General features: G+C 35.0%; 5 protein-coding genes across 5 annotated transcripts in view; 1 reads left to right on the forward strand and 4 right to left on the reverse strand.

Annotated features, from left to right (window-relative positions):
* The first annotated feature begins 3,496 nt into the window (after positions 1-3,496).
* Positions 3,497-12,252, forward strand: LOAG_16418 (hypothetical protein). The gene is made up of 21 exons (XM_020449071.1): positions 3,497-3,618; positions 3,817-3,869; positions 4,210-4,386; positions 4,604-4,660; positions 4,860-4,975; positions 5,217-5,317; positions 5,537-5,667; positions 5,839-5,955; positions 6,524-6,667; positions 8,697-8,795; positions 8,957-9,078; positions 9,458-9,532; positions 9,685-9,820; positions 10,080-10,210; positions 10,367-10,565; positions 10,700-10,819; positions 10,977-11,131; positions 11,234-11,315; positions 11,440-11,537; positions 11,626-11,721; positions 11,899-12,252. The coding sequence occupies exons 1-21, from the start codon at positions 3,578-3,580 to the stop codon at positions 11,989-11,991; spliced, it is 2,343 nt and encodes a 780-aa protein (XP_020307440.1). The 5' UTR covers positions 3,497-3,577; the 3' UTR covers positions 11,992-12,252.
* Positions 12,253-12,376: 124 nt separating this feature from the next.
* LOAG_01174 (hypothetical protein) lies at positions 12,377-13,294 on the reverse strand (the record flags this gene model as incomplete). The annotated part of the gene is made up of 2 exons (XM_003136714.1): positions 12,377-12,617; positions 13,215-13,294. The coding sequence occupies 2 exons, from the start codon at positions 13,292-13,294 to the stop codon at positions 12,377-12,379; spliced, it is 321 nt and encodes a 106-aa protein (XP_003136762.1).
* A 774-nt stretch (positions 13,295-14,068) lies between these two features.
* Positions 14,069-17,073, reverse strand: LOAG_01175 (hypothetical protein; the record flags this gene model as incomplete). The annotated part of the gene is made up of 8 exons (XM_003136715.1): positions 14,069-14,217; positions 14,507-14,605; positions 14,789-14,904; positions 15,383-15,495; positions 15,844-15,977; positions 16,364-16,538; positions 16,668-16,730; positions 16,978-17,073. The coding sequence occupies 8 exons, from the start codon at positions 17,071-17,073 to the stop codon at positions 14,069-14,071; spliced, it is 945 nt and encodes a 314-aa protein (XP_003136763.1).
* Positions 17,074-17,412: 339 nt separating this feature from the next.
* Positions 17,413-19,683, reverse strand: LOAG_01176 (hypothetical protein; the record flags this gene model as incomplete). Its single annotated transcript, XM_003136716.2, has 7 exons — positions 19,634-19,683; positions 19,290-19,373; positions 18,876-19,096; positions 18,454-18,581; positions 18,058-18,163; positions 17,714-17,879; positions 17,413-17,607 (listed from the first exon to the last, which is right to left on the reverse strand). Exons 1-7 carry the CDS (start codon positions 19,676-19,678, stop codon positions 17,413-17,415), a joined length of 945 nt encoding a protein of 314 aa, XP_003136764.1. The 5' UTR covers positions 19,679-19,683.
* Positions 19,684-20,061: 378 nt separating this feature from the next.
* The window catches only part of LOAG_16419 (RNA methyltransferase), an 11,967-nt gene continuing 4,845 nt past the window's right edge, over positions 20,062-27,183 (reverse strand). Inside the window, exons 12-28 of the mRNA XM_020449072.1 lie at positions 26,855-26,925; positions 26,529-26,636; positions 26,217-26,353; positions 25,850-26,045; positions 25,076-25,237; positions 24,459-24,688; positions 24,145-24,285; positions 23,750-23,831; positions 23,460-23,612; positions 23,073-23,150; positions 22,701-22,876; positions 22,477-22,558; positions 21,812-21,959; positions 21,282-21,449; positions 20,988-21,112; positions 20,736-20,872; positions 20,062-20,540 (exon numbers count right to left, since the gene is read on the reverse strand). Coding sequence (XP_020307441.1) covers positions 20,384-20,540; positions 20,736-20,872; positions 20,988-21,112; positions 21,282-21,449; positions 21,812-21,959; positions 22,477-22,558; positions 22,701-22,876; positions 23,073-23,150; positions 23,460-23,612; positions 23,750-23,831; positions 24,145-24,285; positions 24,459-24,688; positions 25,076-25,237; positions 25,850-26,045; positions 26,217-26,353; positions 26,529-26,636; positions 26,855-26,925 — 2,351 coding nt within the window. The 3' untranslated portion in view covers positions 20,062-20,383. The remainder of the gene's footprint in view (positions 20,541-20,735; positions 20,873-20,987; positions 21,113-21,281; positions 21,450-21,811; positions 21,960-22,476; positions 22,559-22,700; positions 22,877-23,072; positions 23,151-23,459; positions 23,613-23,749; positions 23,832-24,144; positions 24,286-24,458; positions 24,689-25,075; positions 25,238-25,849; positions 26,046-26,216; positions 26,354-26,528; positions 26,637-26,854; positions 26,926-27,183) is intronic.

Consider the following 27,183-nt stretch of genomic DNA (forward strand, 5'->3'; position numbering starts at 1 on the left):
TGCGGGACGATTCTGGCTGAACCAAAAGTTTTATGATTTCCAAGCTTGCTCACTAATCCTTCCCATCACTTCAGTTAACCTTACCGACATAAATTCATTCCTATTTCATCCCACTATTTGCTAACATCGTTTCTCATCGTGATTTCAGGCAGTTATCGTATAAATAGTCCACAGTGAATCCTATCCACCAATGACCATTTGATGTCTACGATATGTTACAGTCATTCCTTCTACAACCGCAGTAGTCACTCAAGATTTCGATTAAATCCAATTTAGAACGACTATCTAGTCCTGGAACTAGAACTACCAACATTGAAGCTTGCATCACACGAAAAACCGGAGAGGAGGAGGGGAGAGGGTGGGGCAATCGATATCACCTGAAGTCGCAAGCATGGCTGATTGCTATCCCAACAAATTTGCATGTCGAGATTCAATATATATGATTTTTTCAGCAAAAAAAAAAATGATTGAAAGGATTTCCGATTTTGAAATACTTCATCTTTATTGGGAAGAATACTAACGCATCTCCACCACAGTCCACTTCATTTAAATTACTATTTTTCGTGTAAACATACTTAAAAATCCTGATTTTCAGCTCCCTTCCCATTTTATCGTAAATATAATTAGTTCTCAGTGTGTCGCAAACAATAAGATCAGTTTCTCAAGCTGTCATAAATGTCGAATCAGCTGATTAGCTCGTTGAATCCATTTTATGCGGTATTATTCATGTAATGTATCGGTGTTTTCAGATAATTGGTGATAACCATTTAGAAGGAAAATGTATTCCTACCTAAGTATCATAATTTTGTTTAATGAATTAATAAAACTATCGAATATCAAATACGAATTGTGCAAAGACAGACAATTTGAACGGATCCTTATGCATCTAGAAGGCCATACTGGCATGATAATCTGAAGAATATTACACATTTCCTGGAAAGTGACACATGAAATCCGATTAAATGGCCTAAAATACCTAAACAGTTATACGACCATAATACCATACCACCATATACATGTATCATCGTATCGCATACTGCGTAACCGATTGTTAGCAAATTCTTAGACTACAGTAGGACATAGCAGAGGAGCGCTCATTCTATACCGTATACAGGCAGTTTTCCTCAAACCCTAGATCAGAATCGGTAATGCGTTTGTTTTCGGGATAAAATTCCAGATGAAACAGAGACAAAAAATGAAAAAGAAACGTCATACTCGATGATCACAGAATGAAATGATTACGTACGTGACATTTGCATCATCCATTTTCAAATCTTAATGGGCGGGAAAAGAGACGAGAGCAAGGCAATGGCTGACGAAATGAGAGTGGGTGGAGGGAGGGAAGCTATTCTTCTAGCATCTTCTTAGTCAGGTTGGGTGCAGCGAGTTGCGTGTTCATTCTGCGATTGCTACGTCTGGACCGTAAATGGAAAGTATTTGTTTTGACGCACGCCTAAGTAATGTAAATGACGCGAAGATACACGTCAGACACGGATAAACGCGAAATACAACCACGCTTTTCATTGCTTACAAAGTAAAAGCAGCATGAGAGCAAGCTTTAGTTGCACAGCGGTAAGATAGGTAAATGCGGAGAAATGTATAAATGCAGATGAAACTTATCGGTACATCATTTAGAGTGTTTTGAATTCATTGGAGGCGGTTTGGATTTATAGTACGGTATGCTGCGGGTGCGATTATGTATGGGACGGGTGTGTTTTTTGATCTTTTCGAGGTGTTTCGTAACACTTGAATGAGGTATTCAAGCACGAAATGAAGAAATAGCTCGTTAGCTTGTCCAGAAGTCTCAAGTAAATTTCGTTGCAAAGTCTCAAATAAAACCTCGATTAAATTATGGAATGAAATCGGAGATGGAATTTCGCACAAAATCTCAGACAAACAATAACCCAGACAAAATTTCGGACGTAATAAAATCTCGAATAAAATGTTAAATGAAATCCTAAGCGAAATCTCCTGGAAAAGAACTCGGATAGATGTGAAATTATAGATAGAATTTCAGGTAAAACCTGGGCAATATCTTAGAATTTCGGACAAGACCTCAGTACAAAAAAAACCCCGGACAATCTGACACTATAGATGGCTCCCTTCATACTTACCCGTCAAATTAATTAAAAATTTGAATTACTATTTTTTACGTTCTCTCAGCTTTCTCCTTTCTTATTTACTGATTTTTCATAAAATTAGCCCATTCGTTCTGCCAACGATACTTATTAGATGGCTGCTTTTTATGTTCGTGATGGTTTGAAGTGATCTTTAAAACATTTCGAAAAAGTTGGAAAAAAAAGTTAGAAAAAGCTTGGTATTTTATTTCGATCGGTAGAACAAATAAATCCGTAAGAACAGTACTGTTATTCAACGTAGCATGATCTTATGCTGGTTCCGGCACCTCCAGAAGGGCACTAACTATACCCACCATCAATCTGTTTTATTCACTTATTGGTTCTGTTATCAAGTAGGACTTGATCGTCTAGTCTTCGTCGGTTAAGGCTACTTTCTTGGCTTGAGATATAAATTCCAATCCAAAAAATTCCCAAATAGTTTGATGGGTTGAATTTAAAGATGGGAGTGCTTTAAACTTCGTTTTAGTATCAGGTCAATCGGAAGTTCTGGTATGTTCTTCAACTAGGAAAAACTTATCTAAATATTAGCTGGAGGATTAGGTGGCTTGCTCAAAAACCTGACCTATAAATGGTTATGCGGACTGGATTTTAACGATCAGCATCGTAGATCTTTTCGAAAATTGCCAATACATGATGGATCCATACCATAGCAGTGCTGGGATGAATCAATCTGCATTTAACTAGTGTGTCAATCCGTTACTAAAATACATCAATGCTCTAGGAAAACCACTTTACTTTTAAGAGTAGGATAGACAATTTTGATGTATTCTCCATGGTATTACAAGTCTACAATATCAAAGTTATCCCTTGGTGCTTAGTAACATTTAAGGAACTGTCACCGTCCATACTTCAATTTCAGACATTTCAAAGAATGTAAATGGTTTGATTTCCTTAACATTCATCTTTTTTCCACTCTCCTGTCCACTTTCTTTTCTTTGAAACCAATTCTGAATCTGCCATTCCATACCTCCCTTTGACTTTTCACATAAACAAACCATTGCAAACAGTTTACTGTTTACATCGTACCACCACCGTTGGCTGGTGGGCCGAACCGTATATTACTCTGTCTGGCAACTTCAAAACCAATTCGAGCGTCGGAATGTAGAAGCATATATTCAGGAATATCTATTGTTCTGAAATTCTTGTCTTGTTTTACATATTTTCTGTTCATATTCATTCCTCACCACCCTGCAGTACTTTCAAACTCCTATTTTCCTTTTTTTTTCAAGTATTGCTCAATCATACTCCGTCGTTTCTATGATATTTCTGCCACCACACCGGTGAACTGATGGGGGTAGCGTAAAATCCAGGTGCGTATTAAGCTATGCATGGCACTATTCGGAAGATGAGAGTATTGATTTGGAACATTCTATATTCCCATTATTTTGATGACTGTGATTTTTTAAAGTTGAATTATTGATTGATCATAGGCTCGGGCAATGGCTGCTGTTGATAAGCGTCATTCTGGACATTTTACAACGTATGTTTTTTTCGATTCTTTTCCATACTATAGGAACACGGCAATCTCCATGCCAAGAATTTGGAAATACTGTAGACTTAGTTTTTCGAAGTTTTCTGTAAGCATAACATGGAATTGAACTGATGAACACATACCCAGAGGCTCTATTGATGGTTGCGAAAATTTCCTGTTCCTTCTCTTATTTTTATTATTTTCCAGGAATTCTGGGGAAAATAATGCATTGCTGGGAGGAGGATCGAGTGATAATTGGAGTAAGTCATAATTGTTTTCTTTCATATGGTGCTTCCGTTGGATTCCTACGTAACTGCATCAAAGTTACGGAATTCGCATAATGTTTGGAATAGTTCATCTTCCGATTCATGAAAACGAATTACCAAGTCGAACGTAATACCACCCCATTTCGTAAGCCTGCTACCTAGTTTGCTGACTTCAACCAAATCAGTGGACGGTATTCTTTTGTTGACTTCCTTCCTGAACTCTGGGGATCAAATATTCTACAAAGTTGTTCAACACCACCTGGCTTTTATCGCTTGCGCACCATGGTATGTTGCCCTTGGATAGCTTATGAGTTTCCAGTTCATCAGTTTTTAGATATGCAATCAGATGCGGCATTATTGCACAAACGACCAAGAACTGCAGCGGATCGTGTTGAAGCCGATTCATCCACTGCTGAAACAGATTGCAAAGATGATGGTGGAAATCAAGCAGTGTGCGATGAAGGCGATACATACGGAGAAATCATTGGACAGCGTGTTATCATGCCACACAGTTAGTTTTTTTTTTAGTACAAGCTGAAATCAGTTCAATAAACTTTTGATTGGACAAGTTTAATTTTAATTTTTTAGAACTGTGAAAATCTTTATGAAGCAACTAACTCTTTATGAAGAAGGTAGCTGAAGAGGTCGGGATGGGTGGGAGATGCATATAAAAGTTGTGGACCAGCTTTGACGAATTCTTTAATGTTATTACTGACAAGCTTGTTTAGGATTACGTCGTGGTGGTCAGAATTTGAAGGAAAAAACTCTCGTGAAAAACATTTCAGGTGAATATTTAACCAGTACTGAAAGCAGTTTATTATTTTTTGTTTTTATTTTCTGTTTACACATTCTTTCTTGCTTTATTTTCCCAAACAAATAGCGATATTCCAGTTCTTCAGAATCCCACTTTCCCGAAATACTGTTTTCAGACGTTGAGGATTTTTCTGTGTATTTTCTAGTATACATCAGTATTATTCATTCCAGATAATAGTGCGAAGATCGAAATTGTGCCATCTGATCACTACAGTGAGCCCAAAAAATACAAGCATTTTCGAGAAAAGGTAGAAAAATCCTGTAACCTGGTGAACTGGCGTTTGCAGGTAGTAGGAATTGTTTCGTATATTTGCATATTTGTAGCAAATAATTTTGTGATGGGATTCTAATTGAGCGAGAAATAGTATTGAAGCAAAAATATACCATTCTCAATTATAATATTTTCAAGAAAGGAATTGACATAATATTGGAATAACAGAGAGCTTAAATTTTTATGAAAAAAACCTAGCTTTTGAAACTGAAGAAGTTTATTTTTCCTTGTTATAAGGTTTGATAAGTATCTTCTAGGAAGAGCCATGCGCAATTTCTTCGTATGACCCTTGCATAGTTTGCGCCACTGTACCGAATAAAAAAAGGGCCATGGATTGTCGTTTCTACAATCGCATGTTGTAAGATTTTTCTGCCAATTTATGAAAATGACTCTTGCATTGTTGTATTCCTCACTAAGTCCATTTTCTCCCATACCTGTTTTACTACAGGTACTACTGCATAGCCCAATTGAAATGAGAAAAAATACGACACTTAGTTGCCTTATTTGTCTTGAAAAGCTTTTTGTATGCAAAGTATTTCTTTGGACAAACAGGGAAGCTTTCTGTCGTCATTTTCAGACGTGATCGTAACAACCCCAAATTGTGCCGTCGCCTTTTGATTAAAGATGTCGAAAAAATTAAGTCATCGTTTCTGCTGAGTGAAACAAACGTTCGCGTGGAACAGTTTATTACCAAAAAGTTCACTACTGGTTTGATCATTATGTATACTCTCTAAAAGAGAAAAGAGATTTAGGACCTTTTCGAGTATATGAAGATCAGCGAGATAGTCATCCTCAGCTACTGGCCATATATGATTTCATTACTTTTTTGTTCTCTCGTCCTTGCGAATTAATAAAGGGAAAGACGAAAAATTTCTTCAGCCAGACCAAAGGAAAAGGCAGAAGCGGCTCAAATGGCTGCGTATGTTCTGCAGTGTGTATATTCAAATTACGAGAAGGTGGTACATCGTGAAGAAGAAGCTGTGTCAGGCTTCTGTGGTAGGTTTACCCATTTTTTTTTCGTTTCAAATGTTTCAAGTAATAAGTCAAAGATGTAATGATTCTCATCTAGTAGTTGTAACTTATCACAGTACACATTATACTTCATGTTATAGACGACATTTCGAACTTATTAAAATTAGTTGACAGCATTACTAATTCCGGATACGCTGAATTTTGTTCATGCATTTGAGGGTTTTTGAGTTAGAGCATGGGAAGATTCAGCAAATTTTTCGCCTATTTTAGTTGTTAAGACTGACAGTTAACTAGCGCAACCCATCTTCGTTTGATGAGGATGTCAACCACGGCTGTACATCACTTTTCAAAAGGAAATGAAGATGTTAGCCGTCAAAATATTATGTTTAAACATTTTTGGCATAGAATGTCAATAGTTTAAGCAGCTTAATTCTTAAGCCAGTCAACACGTAATGATATGTTTTTAGATTTTTTGAAGCTTCTAGTACTTCGATGTTATCAGGCTCGAGCTAACGAGTTGCCGCTATGACATGTTCGAGTCATATTTCATTGATGGTGCTAAGCCATTTCATTATATGACATTTCATTGTAGAGGGAGAAGTATACTACAGTCATACGTTTGGTGCAAAACAAGTATGTGACGTGTGTCAATTTGCAATCCTAAATGCTCATTTTTGCTGTAAAATTTGTGGGTTGGAACTGTGCATAATGTGCTATAAAGAATTGAATGGAAGAGGTATGTCCATTATTATTTGTTGTATTTTTTTGTTCTGTTTTTTTTTATCATAATTCAGTTTTGAACAGAATTCCAGCTGTTTATGGCAAGCAAAGCTCACACACCACTGAATTCTACACAAATAAAGTTGCATAAAATTTCTTATAAAAGAGACTTCTCTTAATTAATGTAGACATATTTAAATATTTTTCCAATAGGTACATTTCTTTAAGTATATATTTTAACAATTCATTTAGTTTATCAAAATCCATATATTATCAACGTGATAGTTGGTGTTATATGTATGACCAATTTGTTTATTGCAAAATAAACGTTTCGACATTAAGCACCAGTTTAATATGGTTGGTTAAACTGTAGACTAGTGTAACTCTGCTAAGCAGTTCTATTGACCATATATTAATTAAATGTAGTGGGTGGTAATATTTTGGACTGACACTAACGTTTTAGCTGATCCTGAGCTTCAGGATTAACAGTGGACTGAAATATTTAAATATATATGACAACAAAAAATATTTAACAATAGATCAATGAAAAATGATGTAACGACTGAGATGCAGATATTTCTGCGAATCCTCATGTAAGTGGTCCGAAAATCTGGTATTACAGTTTTTTATTCAGTATTAATTTCGTGCTAGGAAACTGAAGGAGTGGGGGAGTAATACTCTGCAATTGGTACTGGCGTTTTAGCTGAACTTGCGCTTTAGGATTGGTAGTGGACTGAAATATGTAAATATATATGACAGAAAAAAAACGTAAATTAAACCATAATTCATGTTGAAAAGGTGAGTGCAACTTTTGCGAAAGCGATTAAGGGACAGATTGGTTAAAAATAAGTTGTAAAGCTTCCAGCATAACAACCCATGTAGCTTTAGTAACATGGTCTCAGCTGCTTAGAAGAGGCGGTTGAAAATACGTGACCAATGTTCTAAAATAACCTTTTATGTTGGCATTTACGGCCAAAAATACGACATTGATTTGTGTGCGTCATTTGTTCGCATATGAGTTAGATGTAATGGTTGTAAGGGTAGGATCATGTATCAAGCTTGCCATTTGATTTGTCAAACATCACTTCGGAAAGAAAAATTCTTTATGGTATAAATGATCGTTCGAATTTAAGCGTAACGAAGTTAGGGTAGCTAATCACGCAAAATTTTTTTTTTGGTCGTAACTGTATGCGAAGAATTTGTTAGGTCATAATGGAAGGCGACTAATACAGCAAAATTAGCCTACTTGACATTGCTGTGCACAGATATTGGCTATACGCACTTATTATCCATATAGTGAAGTAAAATGTTATCAAAAGATGCGGAAAGGGTATGATGGTTTATGAAGAAATTGCATGGAATCATGGGAAAAAATAAGGGATAATTCGGCGTTCTCAACCGCGAAATGCATTCAAACCAGTCTTCACATAAAAAAACTGAAAGAAAAAGGGTATTTATTGGATGATACAAAAACGGAGAAGGGCCGTTTTATGTAAGTGACTGGAATATGGAGAAAAGTGGAGAAAATATAGCTGACATACGATTGTAGTTAACGAATAAGTCACGAGAATATAAATTGTTTAAACAGTCTTGGATATTTCGAAATGTATTGTGCAAGAATATTCCACTAGAAAACAAACGTTGAAATGAACCTGTTTTCATTGATTCTGCATTAATGCATTTATATTTATTTAGAAGCTGTGCCTTTCTCATTAGAAATATAAGTGAATCGGAATATGTCAACATCTAGCCATTAATTTCTTATCATTTTCATTTCAATTTTTTGTATGGAAGATTTGTAAAGTTAGCATAAGTCCCTTCACTATACATCTCTCTATCGGAATTGTGACTCAAGTAAAAAATGGGGATCCTTGGTCAAGGGATTAATTTTATTTTTTTTAGTTCAAATACATTTCATGATTTAATAAACTCAGTCCTTGTTTTCCTCCTTTTGTGCTTTTTTTTTTAAAATTCTTTGCAATCTCTGTCATCCTCGAACTTATCAGCTGTCTTCGACTACAAAACAAAGAAACGAATGTTTTCAGATTCTTACTCTCCGGATTGGTTAGAATCACTTCCTTGTACAAATAGTCACACTCATGATGCTACCATGTTTCACCTGGGATCTTTTCTGCCTTCATTCGGTATCATTTTTCTCTCTTAATTCTCGAGTAATTTTGGGTAGAAATTCGGTTAATGGAAATATATGAAATTGTTAGTGGTGATTTAGCCTGATTTCGTGGCTGATATTTTGCACCAAATAAATCCTTGTTTGAATTTTTGCTTTATAATTTGCGTATTCAAGACATTTTTCGTGATACACTTTGTCGATCGATGGAACAGTTTGTGCGATACGGTATCAAGAAGGATGGTGCTTTATGTAACGGTAATCATGGCCGAGGATATAATGTAAAATTGTTCCAAGAGGTTAGTAAGGAGCTCTTCAAGTTTTATCATCTCCTTTCCTTTACTCTAACTTCGCTTATGTATTTCCTGCATTGGAGAATACATGAACTACAGGAGCTCAGTAAATATTTTTGTATTACCGTTGTACTTGTCCATGATCTATCAAATACTACTGAGCTCGTGTATATAAATACAAAAATACTTGTTGGGTTGACGTATTCGTAAAGGGACGTTTACTAGCTTCTCTTTTCTATAATTTTTGATTTTCTTTTCATATTTTATATCGATTACTAGGCCTACATTGAACAGGATTCTTTCGAATTTATGCTTTTTATATTAGCAAGTCCTTTCAGCTATGAACTGTATTCGGTTTAAATATTAATTCTGATGTTCCCTTTAGGAAAAGTGCTATTGTCCTCGCTTTTCTCCTCTTTCGAAATTTCCAATCGAAACAATTTGCGTTATTGAGGACCAGGCAAGGATTTTCTAGCATTTCTGCTGTCGTTATTTCTGTTTTTCTCCACACCTGAGCTTTTATTTCAAAGTTATGGATAGTGTTATTGTTTCAGCTTCCTGAAATATCAGTGTTGAATTTTTGAATTTCTTTTTCGATATGTGTAATTGTAGTTTTCACGAGATGCGTACGCCCGTTTTAAAGCTCACTTAACTGCACACAATCCCGTTATAGTCGAGAACGTGAATCGTCATCCTCGTTACCGTCGATCATTGTGGACGCAAGAAGCCTTTGAAAAAATTTTGGCTTGTTAGTTTTACTTTCCTGTTCAAAAATTTCTTTAAATTTTTCTGTTATTGAAAACTATTATTGGAAACATTTTTATAATAACTTGTTATCATTTAATGCCGAAAAACTTGTTTCTTTTGGTGAATTAACGGTTCGGATATTGGAAATACGATGTTGGACGCCTATTCATCCATTTAGTTGTTTTTCTCGCATTTATTGGAATTCATTTATTGAGTCTCAAAATTCACTTCTGGTCATATCAGTTTCAAAAGCTTTGCAGGTGATCGAAATTTACGTGTTCTGAATAGTCAGAACTTTTCCCCTGTAATAGTTCGCGACAAACCGTGCTCGCTGAAGATGTTCTGGTCGAAATTTGGATTAAAACGAACCGTCAATGACTGTTATATGAAAGTGAGACTGTTAAAAGCTAGGGTTTAAACTGTTAGAGGAACTTACAAACTTGGTCATGGTCTATCCCTGTCGAAAACAATCCAAATTTATCATGGCATTCATTTCATGTTTCTACAATTTATTTGCATTCCTGATATCCTAAATTTTGTTTTTCAGATAAAGGATTTTCCAGAGTCAAAATTGTTTTCTAATATTGCTCCTGAACAGTATGTAAATTTATATGAGATCATGCCCTTCCTGGATTACACACATATTAATCGCGAAGAAAGTGGCCGTGGTAGACTGAACTTACTGAACTTACTTAATAACAAACGTGAGCGACCAGATCCAGGACCGAAAGTCTATATTTGCTTCGGTAAGTTTTATCTCTCTCTTTTTTGAAATGTTTTCCTCTGAATCCCTTATGGATTCCCACCTGTTCATGACCTTATCGCTAACCAAGACGGTGTTTCAATCTGCTTGTGAAAAATATTGTGATCATTTTTGTAGGATTATATAATGCTCCACATTTGGCCTCTACTCCACTGCATCTGGATGTATCTGATGCAGTGAATTTCTTGCCATTTGTTAAAGCGCCGGATGAAATGTCAAGAGAGGAAGTGAGAGATGGTAGGTTTTTTTTGTCTTTTTGAATGTTGGCGAACTAAAGAAATTCCCTTACTTAACCTTTGACAGGTATTAAAATATTAGAATCGGCTCTACGTATAGTTTCTCATTGATATCATTTTTGATAACACGAGGTAATCTGGAAGTTAGACTATTTTAGCTGTTGAACAACGCCTGGATGCAGAGGGTATTCGTGGGTATCACAAGGAACGTGCTCTTCGTGAACCGGAAAAGGCTGGTGCGATCTGGAAAATATTTCATCCAAGTGATAATACAAGAATCCGTGCTGCCATTGAGGAATGGAAAGAAATGAAAGTGCGATTATTTCGAAATTTCGTCAATTTGAATTTGGATGCAATTCAGAATGGCATTCACATGCTCTGATAATGGTATAAATATCACGTAATTCCTGTTTAGGGGGAAGAATGGGAAGGTGATGTTATTCATAACCAGGACGTAGTGGTGACGCGTGAAATGATGGATTTTTTCGAAGAAAGAGGTATATTTCAACTTCCTAATTGTCACTTTTATATGTTATTTTATTTTCTGGATATTTTTAAAATGGGGAATTCTTTCTGTTGAGTCAGTTCATATTAATTAACAATGTCAGAATTTTGCTGTAGGAATTGAATGCCGTATATTTGTGCAGAATGAAGGTGACGTTGTGTTTATACCTTCCGGGGCAGCCCATCAAGTTCAGAATATCAATTCATGCGTCAAGGTGTATTTTCTAATCTTTTGTCTTATTTTTGGTGATGCTTTGCTATGCTTAAATCACTGAAGATCCTTGAACATAATTATTTTTAAAGATTGCTGAGGATTTTGTTGCTGCAGAAGGCATTGATTTTACAGTAGCAATCACTAACGAGTTGCGAATTCTGCGAACCAAAGATGATCTTGTGCAGGTAGCTGACTCCGTATTTTCATTTTCTGTTTCTTTGGACATTTGTGAGAATTTCTTTTTTTTTTCCCAAAAACCTTCGCAGGAAGCTCTTTCGTTAGAACATTGGAGACTGCACAAATCCACACGTTTCGTTTTCTTCAAACTGACAGTCTCTAAAAATTAATTTCGAAAATGTCAGGTAGACAAACTGTTGTACTTCGCGTGTGCTGCAGCAACAGCTGTTTTGCAAAATAGCGAACCTGGATTGGTGGCATCGAGTCTTCCCCAGTAATGGGATGTGGAAGGATTCACAATACATTCGGTTTACACGCAAACCTTATGATCTCTACAAGAGTTTATTTCTTTCTTCATTTTAACTGTACATGCAAAAAAATTTCTGTAATGTTATGTGGAGTTTTATATGTATATAATGAAATGTAATGAATAGTCAGTCCTGTGCATTGTAAATTCTGTGTTTATGAGTTCGTTGCTTTTAAGAAAAAAATTCTTATGAGAGTCGTTACGTGTTGAAATAACTTCAAAATAAGCGAACATATAAATCAAGGTAATGAATTTATGTGTATTTTAAAGCTCAACAAAACAACAGTAAATCATTTCTTTTCAGTTGTGAATCCATCACATCTACCTCTACCGAGTTAAGCCATTAGATATTGACATCACCCAAGCAGCATTTCAGAGGCATATTCCGGATATTCTAAGACAGGTTTATCGGAATAGGACACACGATTTATGATAGATGGGGACGTATTCTCCAAGGGTATGGAGACGAAGGACCTCTGTTGTAGCTCCGATAACGATTTACGCATCTGAATGATCTCAATGAAAGCAACAGTGGTGGGTAAAGAATTTGTGAGTGACTTGTCAACAGAATACAAATTTAGGTGAAGATTCGGTGTTCTAAATACTTTTAATTTGATCTAAAAAAACCTTATTCCACGTTAGAATCGACGAGTTATAAAGTGAAGCAAATTACACCATCGGTTTCTATAACACCTTCAGGTAATGCTTTCACACGATCTCAGATATGTTGATATGTTTCAAACTAGAAGCATCGCATAAAATTCATTTCATTTGATACAACATCCACGTAGTTATGCATACATAAGTTGGAATATAGGTGACTAGCATTACTAAGGGCTCGTGACCTTCTGGATTGTAACTAATTTTGAAAAAATTATATCGAAGGGATTCAATAATACTTTCCTGGGATTCGTGATAAAGACATTAGCTTTAGAGTATTGGCGTTCTAAAAGACGCGTAAAGTACAGAAAAAGTGACTAGATAATTTCGAATGCCTCATCATCGGCATTACAACACATAAAGTTGCATGTCTAGAAATAACTTCAGGATTACATGCCAGCAATTAATTTCCGAACATATACTATTTACCACTCCTCTTGGCTTTTCATCAAGCCGACAAACATTTCTCGCAAAAATTTGCACCATTTCTCATGGGAAAGGTATCACAAATCGTATTATAAGAAGCTCATTCACTTTCCCGTCCACCTCATTTTGTCACCAGACTCTCGATGTTTACCACAAAAATCATTTTCCTCCTTTGTTTTTGCATACATCCTCTACCATGCCGTTCTTTTTTTGTCTTGGACAATTACTTCACGAGAAATCGGACAGTAATTAAGAATGATGCATCAGGGGACAGTTCAATCCACCTGAATTTGCAATGTGAAAAAAATAATTTAATAAATTATCAAAAAAATAAAAAATGATTTTAAAAAAAAGTGATTTATAAAAAAATAATTTATAAAAGATTCATAAAAAATAATTTATAAAAAGAAAAACAATTCATAAAAAATAATTTAATGCGATCTTATCGCATTCGCTGAATTGACGAAAGTTAAATCAACAAACTACATAGGATGTTTCAATAATAAGTGCCTAAGAATTACGAGTAAAGATTAGAATTGAGCAAGAAATGCTATAAAAACAAATGAAACGATGCAAATAAACGATTACTTAACGTAACTGTATACATTCGCAAAAATTAATTTCACTGCCAACAAAAGAAAGTAATGAACTTTGTATGATCATTTTACTATTTTTCGCAATAGCTCCTCGGCTGATCCCCCACCCTAACTGTACTCTGCATAAAAATGTAAATAAATAAAATACATGATGGACTAGGAAGTAAAGCATATCCATATAATGGATATGCTTATTGCGCTATAATAAAAATCATATGAAATGATTATAAGACAAATGATTGAAATCAAACAACCAGAAAGAAGCAGTTATTTAGATTTAATAACTTATAATAAATCATTTATTTGATATCAACTAAAACATTTAACTGATACCAATCAAACCGTGTTTTGATATAACTTATCACATTATAAATCAATTTTAGCTGATGCAACTGCCTTCATAAAAGCAGTAGTGAAATCGGATGAAGTGCGATTACCACTATAATCATGCTGAACACCGTTAACAAATATCTGGAAAGTCGGATAGCCTTTCACGCTTTGACTCTCACAAAGATCTGAAATTTGAGGAATTTCGACCGAGAATTCTTATGATTCAAAAAACTTCAGCCACTTTCCTCATATATTTTATTTAGACTACCTGTCCTAACCATGAAGTTTCAATGCATTCTTCCTTAAGTATATTAACTACACATTATGTTTTCACCAATTTATGTTAGCTGTATTATCAATATATTTTGTGGCGGTTCTCTACACCTACTTGAATAGAAAAGTCAAAGAAATTAATGACTCCGAAATTCCCACTTAATATTATCAGGAAACACCAAAACAAAGGGAAAAACATACCACTCCAAGCAATGCAATCGACGACGGCGAATTTGCCAAAGTGAGACTGTTCTGCAGCTTCACGGAATGCTGGTTTTACTGTTTCGCAATGTCTGCACCCTAAACAAACAAAATTCTAAAGAAAAATGATCTTTGCTTGCACCAGCATTAAATTTTTTGTAAAAATATTTAAACTCTGAAATGCTTATCCTTTACCTTCCCACTAATCTCTCCGATACCTACCCTGAGATTCCAACTTGTTCACCGCATACTATTAGCGGATTAATACTAAAAAAAACCTACACGGCGAGAAGAACATTACAAAAACATTTCCACTACTCGTAATCCTATCGAAATTGTTCTCATCCAGAACTGTCACTGCGTTTCCAAAGTCAAATTTGGGAGCAAAACTTTGCGGTCTGAAAAGGAAACAACCACATCTTACCAGAGAAAAAAAAATGCCAAAGTGCTTTAGATGTCAAGGAAAAACTCATAGTGAGAAAATAAAAGCTCATAACATCAAAGAACTACTGGTAAAAATATTTTTTCGATTCTATACACAGTACTAAAAAGGAAAAAATCAGTGAGATTAGGCATTAAACTTGACAATGACCGTTCCCTTCAGTTAATCATGAAGAGAGGGTCTAAAACAGATTTTTGCCAAAAATAGACATTCTCATTCAAAATAGACATTCACAATAACATTCACATTCTCAAAAATAAACATTTCTCGCTATACATTTTCGCTACTTTCACAAGAAAAAGAAACAATAAAGCCCCAATAAAATAAATTCGCATAGAATTTTTAAAAATTCAACAGCACAACAGTACAGAAACACAATAACTAAACCCATTTCGAATACACTCTGTAAATCATTGACAAAGTTGGAAACTTACTTCGAGATTTGTCCACCACTTTCTATGAAACTAATGAATGATGCTGTTTCATGTTCGCCAAGGTAATCGATACGATTTTTGCCATATGACAGATAAATGATTGTTGGAAATCCCTGAAGACATAGTATTTTAAAAAGATCAGTAATGGATCAGATTCGGCAAACCAGAAGCCCTTTAACTTCATACTTCTGCTCATTTTTGTTTGATGCTATTTTTCTATTTTTTGGATAACGTCGGTGATTTCACAGTTCACAAAAACTTTTTGGATTAGTTTAGTGTGACACACACTGGTTGTATAGGCCAATTCACTATTATCCACGACAGCACTTACTATTCCAAAGTAAAACCAAGTCATCATATGCAACTCAAAAAATAAATTGAACCAAAGAAAATACAACCATGGTCAGAAATAATCGAAATGTACACATCTGTTAGCGTTCTAGAAATCAATAACTCCTAACCTCTATTTTATATTCTTGACACAAAGATTTCTCAATCGTACAATCAACAGCGCCCAAAACGACCCGTGCATCAGCAGCAAGTATTTTAGAAGCTTCGAAAAATTTAGGCTTTGCTCTTTTGCAGTAACCACACCCTTAAAAAACGAATTTTTCATTACAACTAATTCCTTCCCATTAGTATAGCTCCTCTCCAATGGATGTAAAAACAAGATAGACATGACCGTCCATCGTTTTTCTCTGAGAAGGATAATTATTCAACAAAGGAACCGCAAACTTCCAACGCGTAGTTGCTTGAAACGAATGAATGAATTACTCACACAGGTATGCTTTCGCTGCATGAAAATGGAGGTGAATAATCTTCAGGCTCTTGGAAATTATTTAAAGCGCCAAAGATTTTTCAGGAATGAGTCATACGAGAACCTAGTCTTAGTCTTATCCACTGTTGATCAAAAATACACTGCTAAAACATATACAAAACATTTAAAAACGATATTTATCGGTTTAAGCAATTTAAACTTACAAGGAGCGTAAAAAATTATCAGAGCGTGCTTTTTCCTTTTAAGTTCAGTTTTGAAATTCTTCGCTGTTAGATGCAACACATTCCTTCCATCAGACTGTTGGCTCCATGGAAGTTCGGGAGGAGGGGGTTCCACTGGACTGCAATATAATAATTCATAGTGCAATGCATTTATCAGCTGGAAAATATAAAAAATTGCAGAATTCTTTTAGTTGTTGCTAGGTTCTCGAGTAATTAAAAAATCCCAGACTTTTTCATGAAATTGTAAAAACCATCTTCTCTACGCTCATTGATTTTCCACGCAAACTTTCCGTTCTTGAAGTATGCAAAAGTAGGATATCCTTCCACTTTGTATCGCTCTGCTATCTTCCTGAAAAAAAAAAAAATTGGTAAAGCAATCATTATTAATGAAGCAAGCTAAGTATGATCCCATAAACAGGTAAAAAGTTCTTGTCAGCTCACTTTAACAGCGTTTCCGGCGATTATTCTGGATAAAAAAAAACAAATTTCTACACGAAAATCTAAAAATCTTTGTGAATCTTTGCAAAATGAATATATTTTTTTTTCACTAATTAGGTTAAAAATACTCCCTAGTAGCTGGACAAAAAAAGTAAAACATGCTTATTGGTTGTAGCATCAAGAGTAGCCAAAACACCATCAATACCATCTTTTTTCAAACGCTGAGCCGCTCGAATGAATTCCGGCTTCACCATTTTGCAGTGGCTGCACCCGGAAACAGAAAATTTGGGAAAACTGACTCGTAAAAATAAAATTAAAACAGTAAGAGAACCATCACCACTGCCATTCCCTTCCATTTTAATAATTGTTCTTCAGCAGAATCAAACTTAGCTTAATCGCCCGAATTATAACAGTTGAGAAGGTGTTAAGTATGCAATTTTATCAATATCACTGGATTGATAATTCTAGTAATGCTAGTAGTAATGCTGACAGAAAATTCCTTGTATACATTAAAAAAAATTCCTAACGCTACTATTCATAATATTTAACAAGTGAATAATTATTGGTAAGTGTGCTGATTAACATGGACTGATTCAAGTGGAAATAAGCATACAAGGAGCATAGATAAGGACCAGAACGCTTCGATGTTCCGCAATAAATTCATCAAATGTGTCATCATTTAAAAGAACCACTTCGGTGATGGCATCAGTCCATGAAATTTCTTCCTCTTCAAGAGAGAGAGATGACGCTTGTTCCACTGGATTTTTAAGCCATTCAATTATGCCATCCTGAAATACTGCTAATGAGCTATAAGTCAGCGTAAATCTCAAATCAATCGCTGAATTTATTCATCTCAAGACCGAACAATTCCAAAAAAATGTTCCTGGCATTTACCTTTGAATTTTGTCCACTGTATCTAAATTTATGCATGCCACCCTCAAAATACTCAAGTGTTGGATAACCATCAATGTTAAACTGTTTTGCAATAACTTCGTTACCACGATGTGTTAAATCCATGCCTGCCAGTACGACCTTCCCTTTCAATACATCTGCTGCAGCACTGCAAGGAACATCATCAATTATATGTGTGCAATGGTAGTTCTGCCTCCTGCACGATATTTGCAACGATATTGTTCATCATTTAATAAAAAAACTTGCATAATCAAAAACCTCTGTCTGATGAGTTTTTGAAAATCGAAAATGAAGCTTTTCAGTAATTAAAAAAGAATACCTCATACCTAAATTCAGGTTTCAAACGTTTACAGAAGCTACACCAAGGAGCATAAAACATGATCAGTACAGGTTTTCCACCACCAACTGTTTTTCGAAGCGCATTAGAGTCATCTGAAAATTTTAACGATCGAATAAAAGTCTGAAGTTCCATTGATGTGACAGTGAGATAAATAAAGCTAAGAATACTAACGCAACATCCAAACCGATTTCCGAAATTTATGTTAGGCCATGAAGAGGATGAACGTCCCGAAAGTTCGCATAAGCAAAAAATGGAAAATTCAAGAATATGCCCACCAATATAACACATCTGTGGGAATCTTTCGTTATCACTTCTACAAACCATAGTTAAACCAATGTGAAAATGATTTTTAAAACAACCAAAAGATCACTAGAACTGTCACCTAGATGAACGACATTAACAGCTGTCGGGTCTTCATCCCATGGTATATCACCGGCTGGATCTAACAAGAAACGATACATGCTATTTGTATTTATTCTCCTATCATAGTCTTTGTGAAATTCTCCGTTCCTGCAAGTGATACTTCACTTGACATTCAAATTAATGTTAGGTTTGAATTCAAATTTAATACCGACTCAAACAACTCAATCTACAGTAACCATGCTGCGTATATGTATCATTTCCTCCTCTGTCCGTATCTACTCAAACTTTTAAAAATCTTGAAATGTAAAAGACGGAAGATCAAAATTCATTTTGATGTCTAAGTTACTAACAACGAAAAAGGCTCCAGCACATCTGCCTTTTCTTTCTAGTTTCGTAAAGCACTCCAACCCCTCGCACTCAGTAACAACAAAAACAACTTACTGGTAATGTTTCAGGATGTATGGTTTTGGGGTTATTTTAAGCTTTTTACATAACTTCTTTACTTCACCATCGTTACAGTTGATTTGAGCAACAGTTCCTTGTCCCATTGCCTGTTTAGCAGCTTCCATGGTGGTTTTTACCACTTTTTTCAGTTGGATGTTTTTATCCATAGAAGAATTAAAAAACAGTATCAGCACATTTTTATGCACTCGTAATAATTTCTGCAAAAAAAAATGCCTTATGTTATGGAGTAGTTACTTTATAACTTATTAAAGTGAAAAGCATCCTAATGATCTGTAAATTCAAAAATTACTGGCTATAATTTAAACAGTAAACCAAAATACATTAGTTTCACAGGGAAATCTAATCTAAATTTCTTCACTTTGAGTCAAAAATCCGAACCACTTAACTAACCTTGTAGTCTTTTTGGTCATTAATTGTTACAACATAATTCCCTTCGGACGCAACAATTAACAACAACGATGAGGCAATCAACAACTATAAAAGTCATTAGAGATTTTAAAGACTTAAAAATGGCACTCAATGATAGAAAAGACCCATAGTCTTTTTGAGGACATCACATTTACCATCAGGGATTGCACAACATCACAAAAGTTAATATTAGCAATTTTTAACTTGGAATTTTAACACCAAATCTCTCCAGCGATCAGGTTTTGCCAATTTCACTACTCAGCACAAAGATGAAAATCTAAATATGTTATAAGAGATCAAAATAGAATACTGGAACTTGCCCTCACCATTGTAAACAGGCGAATAATCAAACTCATATTGGTCAGTGTCATTGCTCTTACCTGAAAAAAATTTACGAGAAAATGGTGGATAAAGCACTCTTTCAAGCAATTTCTTGCATTCTGGAGAAAGTGTCAGACACACAACAATCCAAATCCCGAACAAACTGATATAAATAATTCAGAAGATAATCATTAGGATCTTATTTATTTGTTGTCTGCATCAACAAATATTTGCTGTATCTTTACCTTTACACTTACTTACTCCATATACGCATGCCGGAAAAATTTATTTAATAACTTGAACTGCTCATAACAAAAAACATCAGCTAGTAAAACCTGAGAACATTAAGAGATAAGAGACACTTTGAATGAGCACAGAACAGCGGAAAACAACAGGAGAAACAACGAAGGAAGTTGTAACACGTAAAGTGAAATGAGTGTTAAAACGTTCTGCAATAAAACAACCAGCCAAAAAATACAACGGAAAAACAATAAACAAGAACATTCAACTTGATGCAGTTATATAATTAAAACGGCAATGGTAACAGAGAATGAGGAGGCGGAGAAGAATTAACCTGACATACAGGCTATGGAAAGCACAACTGAATACGACAGTAAGGGGGACAGTACAACTGGATACAAGAATGGAAGTTTAAACAAGCTTCCTGGATTGATTAAATTCTATCGACACAGAAAAACATAGGGGAAACGATTCGAAATTTCAACAATTGGAAGACTAAAACACAAATCTCAATTTTATGTTTTCGTAGCAATGAACTCTTCGAAAAAACGATAAATGAACAGAGCCCCGGTGACATGCACATTTAAGCTTCTAGTGTGGCCAATTTGTACAACTTCAACAGTTTTGTCGAGATAGCCTAGCAAATCCATAGGTATTCCTCCTTTTTCGTTCCTGTAATTAATATATTTTTGCTTCAAGCCTATTAAAAAAAATTTAAATAATTACTGAATTTCAAATAAATCATCACGTTTGGATTAATGGTGAGAGAAACTTGAAAGTCAAAGCTTCATTAGTCCACTCTAGCAAAATTAACGCAATTTTATCAAATTTAATTTACCCTGTGCAATTAAAATGAAATAATCTTACCCAAGTAACAGAACCATTTTTGACGGCAAACGAATTTTATGCAGTGGTGTACTATTTGTAGTTTGCTCAGCACCAATAATTACATAGCCAGAGTCACGGAAGGATAATAAAAGGTTCGACAACTCTTCCGGACGTGACTGCAATCAAAACCAATGAGACAACTACATAACTTATTACTTACTAGGTAGAACAAAACATCCAATGCTCTTCTTGTTAAACAGAATAGAATGTCTAACGCAGCATATTTTCTACCTGTTCCAAATTCATCCAGTTCTCTGATGACATGCTAAGCGCCATGAAATTGCGATCCTTTATTTTTGAAAGATCTGCGACAATCAACTTTTCGACTCCTAACACTTCACACGTACGACAAATACCTGTTTATTGAAAAAATACTTGTATTCATTCAAAATTAACTTGAATTGTGATATAAAAAAAATGATATGTGAATCTGTGGTTCAACTGATTGCTGTTATAACATGCTGGGAACTCGTGGAATCAATACTTATGCAATCTGGAGAAATCCAGTTTAGAAACAAAAGGTACCTCCTAAATTTGCGGCTTTGTCCAAAAGAGAGGCAACCACAATGAGTGATACACTTTCGAGGCAAGTACGATTTACATTGACCGTGTTAAACTTCCGCTGAATGACTGATGTATCCGAAATACTGTCTGGTTCTTGAATCTGCTGCTGTCTCTGTAGCTGAGTTTGACCTAGAATTGTAGCAAATCAAATTTATGAAATATCACACACAAGTCATCGTAAGTAGCTATACACCACTTTAGCACGGTAAATAAATAAATATTTTCATCAGTTGGCAGCTCCGAAAAACGAGAAATAACCGATCGTTCGCCGAAGTCGCAGAACCATCCATGGGAAATTTCATAGGAATGTGATATATAGAAAAGAAGATAACTGATGAATAATGTATTTTTCATTTTCACTAATAATATGCTAAATACGAGGAAAAGTATTTCGAATCTGAATTGGGATGTTTTAAAATGATATATCAAAGTAAAATGAAAAAATTGCTTTCTCTTGTGGCACAAATAAAATAAGAATAAGCGCAGCTGACCAAAAATGAAGGACGAATATTGACTCAAATTGTTCGAATTACGACGTGTACAAGCAAAGTCTTCGGTGGAGATGTTTTCTAGAAGATTAGCTGTTATGACGTCCTGTGCTGTGAGTCCCACTTTTTCCGGAAGAATTGTTAAAACTGTCTGAAAAAAAAGCATGTTTCAAGATATGCCTCATAGTGGTGATCCTTGTATAATTTAACCATGAATTACCCAACGTATGACGGTGTTGATGATATCCTTTAACCAGGCAGTATCCTCAAAAAAGAAAAGAAAAGTTGGTCTACATTATATCAGCCATGTTCTCGTCATGGATCATCATTTATTCTGGACTTATGATAAAAGATGTACCAAGTTATTCAACCTCATAAACTAGGGTACGGATCGGGCTGAAGAAATGTTTTGGAAATATACATTCCATCATCAAATTGCACAACAAATGATATACTACCTTTTCTTATATCAAGGATGATGGAGACTAATTTTCTGGGACAGTACATACACCAAAAAATATTAAAGACTCAAGTCCCTGCAGTGGAACCGAATTTGATCTTCCTAGCTTGAGCAATCCTCCCATTAGCTAGATCCTACAGTTCTGAAGAAAATTGTAGGACCTAGTCACACTCACCATCTACAGTCTATAATACTGTTCACCACGAACCTCCAGAGAATAATCAGCATTCTCATCCAAATAAGCAAAATAGAAATCGTTGCATAAATTATCAATTATGCGTTTTGTGTTTCTGAAATAATTCAAGAAGCTATCTTCAGGTGGTCATCAAACTAAATAGCAGTAATTTTCTATTGAGTTACTCTGCCAACTCAAAATGATCAACATGACAAAAAAAAAACATTAAAAAACATCAAAAAAATTCAGAAAAATACCCTGCTTTTTCCATATCAAATTCGATAATACAGCGTAAATAATCAAACTGATTACGCAATTTATTTCCAGCAATATTCCAAAGCAATCTGAGGGCTGCCAATGAAGTACAGCGAACGGTAAAATTTTGTGCAGTACACCATGGATGTAATAATGTAAAGCATCGAATAAATGCAACCTGTAAAATGTTGAAAATCAAGTGCTGTAGAAACTTTTATGCTAAAAAAATTTCCTATCTCAACTTGTGAAAAGCCGAACTCGAAATCTCAGAAAGAAGGCTAAAAAGTCAAGTCAGCCCATACCATACCAGGTTAATGGTAAACTAAGACCGAAGATATTAGTCGAAAAATTGGAAGAAATGAATAGCAATTTACGTCTGTCCGGCTGATCTTCGTAACATGCATTAATATTACGATCCATGAACCAATACTTCCGATTCTTGCAGCCGCAAGCTACAAATCAGCGTTAGTGAAACTTTAAACATTCCTTAAAATTCTAGTAACAGATAAGAAAGACATCCTAGGACATCAATCCGGTTTCATGAAATCTAAGTCGATAATCTCAGGTATGATAAACAATAAAATCTTAACACGGAGACAGTAGATATGATATAACAACTTTCCGCCAGTAATAACAGAATAAGAGTACATGCTCCTTCACTAATGTTACGGATAATTGATTCAGCCTTTTAACACATGACGACGGTCAAAATCAATACGGTACGATTATAAAAGAAAACACTTCAAGATAGTAAGCCTTACTTCTTTCTCAATGCCAATGAATTTCTGAAATGCAACTTCATTGTTGCAATACAGTCTAACGAGTATCCAGCTCACGACAAGCCTAACTGATGGTTGCTGCGAAGGATCTTTCAAGCATTCTATGCAAAACAATTCTAGTTTTTCCAAGATTTCCTGAACAGTTAATTATAAACTACAACAAAAGTTCTGAAACACAAAGAAAAAAATGTACTGGTAATCCGCAAGTTTGAGGAAGAAGAAAATATAATATTACGCAAGTAGTGACTAAAAATCACACATAATGTATTTACCTCACTTGCGAAACCATAGATAAGCAAGAGTAACTGTAATAGGCGTGTTTTCTGCCGATGAGCTAAGGACAATCCAAAAGATCTTAAATAAACAAAGTACTCTTTTCAGCTGCTAAATACGTAATGGTTGTGTCTAACATGGATCAAGTATGAAGTCATAGATTATAACCAAAAAGTACTCGATAAACAGAAGTTAAACAGTGAGAACCCTTTTTAAATAAATATGGAAACTAAAGAATTTCAAAAATACAACAGCCGATATAATTAGTACGGAATGATACAAACACTACTGTATCATCTAAAACCACCCACAAAATCCTCGATGCGAAATTCTCTACTAAAAAAAACGAAGAAAAAAATAACAAAAAACAAGTGAAAAAAAATAATGGAACTACTTATTCTTCATAGTGTCAAGGATTTTCATCATGAGAAAAGTTTCCTGAATAAATTTGTCTGTGGAACCACAGCGGTTTTTACAAATCCAAGAAACCGTTTGCAAAGCACGAAGTCGGGAATACTGAGCACATTCATGCAATCTGGAATATCTGCTGCTTGAACTTTATTATCTTGTATAAGAGAAATTCCCAAATTTTGTGATATAAATGACTTAAAATTCTGGCATTTAAAGAACGCTATCATCGAACTTCACTTGGCGAAAAAAAATGAAGAGAACTTGTTAGCCCATACCTCAGAAAAAAAGCAACCATACTTTTCATAATTGGAAGTCGGCAGTGAATTCGTCATCGTATAAGCCATTTGAACAGCTAAATTGAGCACTAGCGTGTCTTTCTTACAAACTGGTCCGAAAGCACACATTTTAATTAGAAGTGAGAACCAAGTGGTGCAGAGCAATTTTCTAGCCTGATACAATGCGTCTGCCAGGATTACTGCAATCTGTACGTTCTGTTCGCTTTCTGCGTATAATTTCTCAACAGCTTTCTATAATCATAGATTAAAAAAAGTTTTGCACTGGAAAAATTTTGAAAAAAACTGAAATCTTATATACTGTACCACATATATCCGATCAAAATAAAAAAAGGTGTCCCAACCATCAAAAAAGCTAGCCGATTCGAACATCTGGACTGCCTGTCATTCAATGCATGCTTTAATAATAGTTTAACTATGTGTCAGACATAAGCGTAAGCCGACTATCAAAACAAGCTCGCAGTGCTTATAGGAAACCTATTCACTTTAGTTCATGTGTTAGTTAAGTTATCTTTACCTATAGTAGGAACTGACAGTTAAGTGAAAACTTCAAAAGTAAGCAGTGTTTACTTCGTGTAAAGAAATTTCCATTAAGTAGAGAAAAAAATCGCAAAAAATTACTAGTGCAATTTTGGCAACTTTCTGCGTATGCAATGCGCATTCCAATGTACAGATTGTCAAAACATCACTGATCACAGAAATATAGTTAAGTGTCTTCTTTTCCTCAGCAGCAACTGCCAATACCGTTTCAATACTCTCGTCAATCATCGAGCTGGTTGGAGCCTGCAATTAAAATAAAGTCACTGATTAAGAACTCTGGTAGAAAATATTCATGAATGAAATCTAAACTATCCTATAAAAGATGCACCACTATGAAAGGAACGGAATGATACAAGAAGTGTCAACATAAGAACATCCGAAAAACTGCCGTAGCATGCTTGTTAATAACCGACTGATGCTTTTGAACCGTATATGCCAGGATGCATATTTTTTTTCGGAAAAAGAAACAAAATACCGATATATTTTTAGAAAAATATATCTATATATTCACAGATAACATGGACAAATCATCCTATCCAATAGAACTATATTATCATTCAACGCAGAGGATGAATTACAGCTATACAAGGCAATATGTTCTGCCACAAAACAGACTGAATGAAGCCAACGCAAACCGTCCCACTTAATTTCGTGCAGGATCGTTTGATTTTCAAATGCCAATATGCGACCGTATTGCTTCGGTTTGTATCCGTTTTCTGGGATATTTTTCCACTTGTGTTTCAGCTGTGTTTAATTGCTTATGTTTCCCTGCCGCAATGAAAAGCCCAACTGAAGTTCTACGAAAAACAATGCTGGCAGTGCCAAAAAAAAATAAGGCTTGAAAATATTGAATACTTTTTTCAACACAGCCAGCAACAAATCCAGAAAAGCACGACGGCAATCCCAACTGAAGAATATCTTCAATGAGTTTATGCAGAATTTGAATATGGATACAGAGTCGAAAGAGTGATCAGCTATAAAAAATTGCCATAGCACAGATTTATTTTGTGCGATCGTTTCCCCAAACACAGCCATTCTACTTGTAGCACTGCTGTAACAAAGAAGCTAGCAAAGTCACAAAAACCACTACCAATTCCAAAAATTGGACGAAATATAATAAGGATCACGACATAAATGGAAAAGCGTCATTACGATTTTCTCATAAAAGTCCTTTAAAAGATGGAAAAACAATTTCGATGAAACTTTCTTAGAAATAGTAAACCTTGCTTTAGAATCATTTTCTTCCGCTAACAAAAAATTGAGTACAGCATTCCATGCCGTCCGAGATATATCATGATACTTCGAGATCACAGCTACTGCAACTGAAGATAACGCTGCACGCCTGGATAGTAAAGTGGTCTGAAACAATTCAATATGAAAAAATATTCATATCATGTCGTCAATTTGGAAATTCATTAACAAAACTCACTGATTCTGTTTTAAGAAACTCTGCAGAATTAAATGGGTTGTGAACTGGAAAAAAAAGAAAAAACACCTTATTTGAATGAAAAATAAAGAACGAGTATATGCAAACCTTATTACAAAGTAGCATCGAACGCAGCAGCCAATGTTCAAAATTCACATCGTCGAGCATTTCAAGCAGCTTTTTATGCAAGGCATTGAAAAGTAAGGGATCGAAGACCTGCAAAATTAAATGTGTGAGTCAAAGAAAAAAAGAAATGCAAAACTAAATGTGTGGGATCAGTCAAACGGTCCTGAAGAAATCTGCGTGAAAAAATTAGGAAAAATAAGCAAAATTAGAACTGCAATACTAATATTTTCGAAAAATTTTCTTTAAGCTTATTCAGGCAAATAATTAAAATGATTAGAATTTCTAATAACATGCAAAAAGCTATTTACCTCATTCATGTCAGTGAAAAGACGTGTATCTAAATATGCGATAAGAGCATATCTGAAATACTGAGATTCTTCTGAAACACATTGATTTTAACAAGAGACTAGCAATTGTTAAAAAATACAGAAGATGAGTTAACTTTTCTAGGCGTTAAACTCCATTCATCGATTCGGGAACAAAAAGATATTTTGAGAAAATATACTCTAACATATTAAAAGGTAGAAAAACGAAATATCACTCCTCATTGAATGACAGCAGTTAATCACTGACGAATGCAATATTATAGCAGCTTCCCTAAAACAAGCAGTCATCTGCTACGACCGTCTACCCAAAA

Source organism: Loa loa (genome assembly GCF_000183805.2).
Source record: "Loa loa unplaced genomic scaffold supercont3.3, whole genome shotgun sequence".
In the NCBI taxonomy this organism is placed as follows: domain Eukaryota; kingdom Metazoa; phylum Nematoda; class Chromadorea; order Rhabditida; family Onchocercidae; genus Loa; species Loa loa.

Excerpts from the sequence above, each read along its gene's own strand:
- LOAG_16418 (XM_020449071.1), top strand. The coding sequence starts at position 3,578 with ATGGCTGCTGTTGATAAGCGTCATTCTGGACATTTTACAAC. Across the intron at positions 3,870-4,209 it reads AGGATCGAGTGATAATTGGA|ATATGCAATCAGATGCGGCA; the intron begins GTAAGTCATAAT and ends ATCAGTTTTTAG. Across the intron at positions 5,956-6,523 it reads AGCTGTGTCAGGCTTCTGTG|AGGGAGAAGTATACTACAGT; the intron begins GTAGGTTTACCC and ends ATTTCATTGTAG.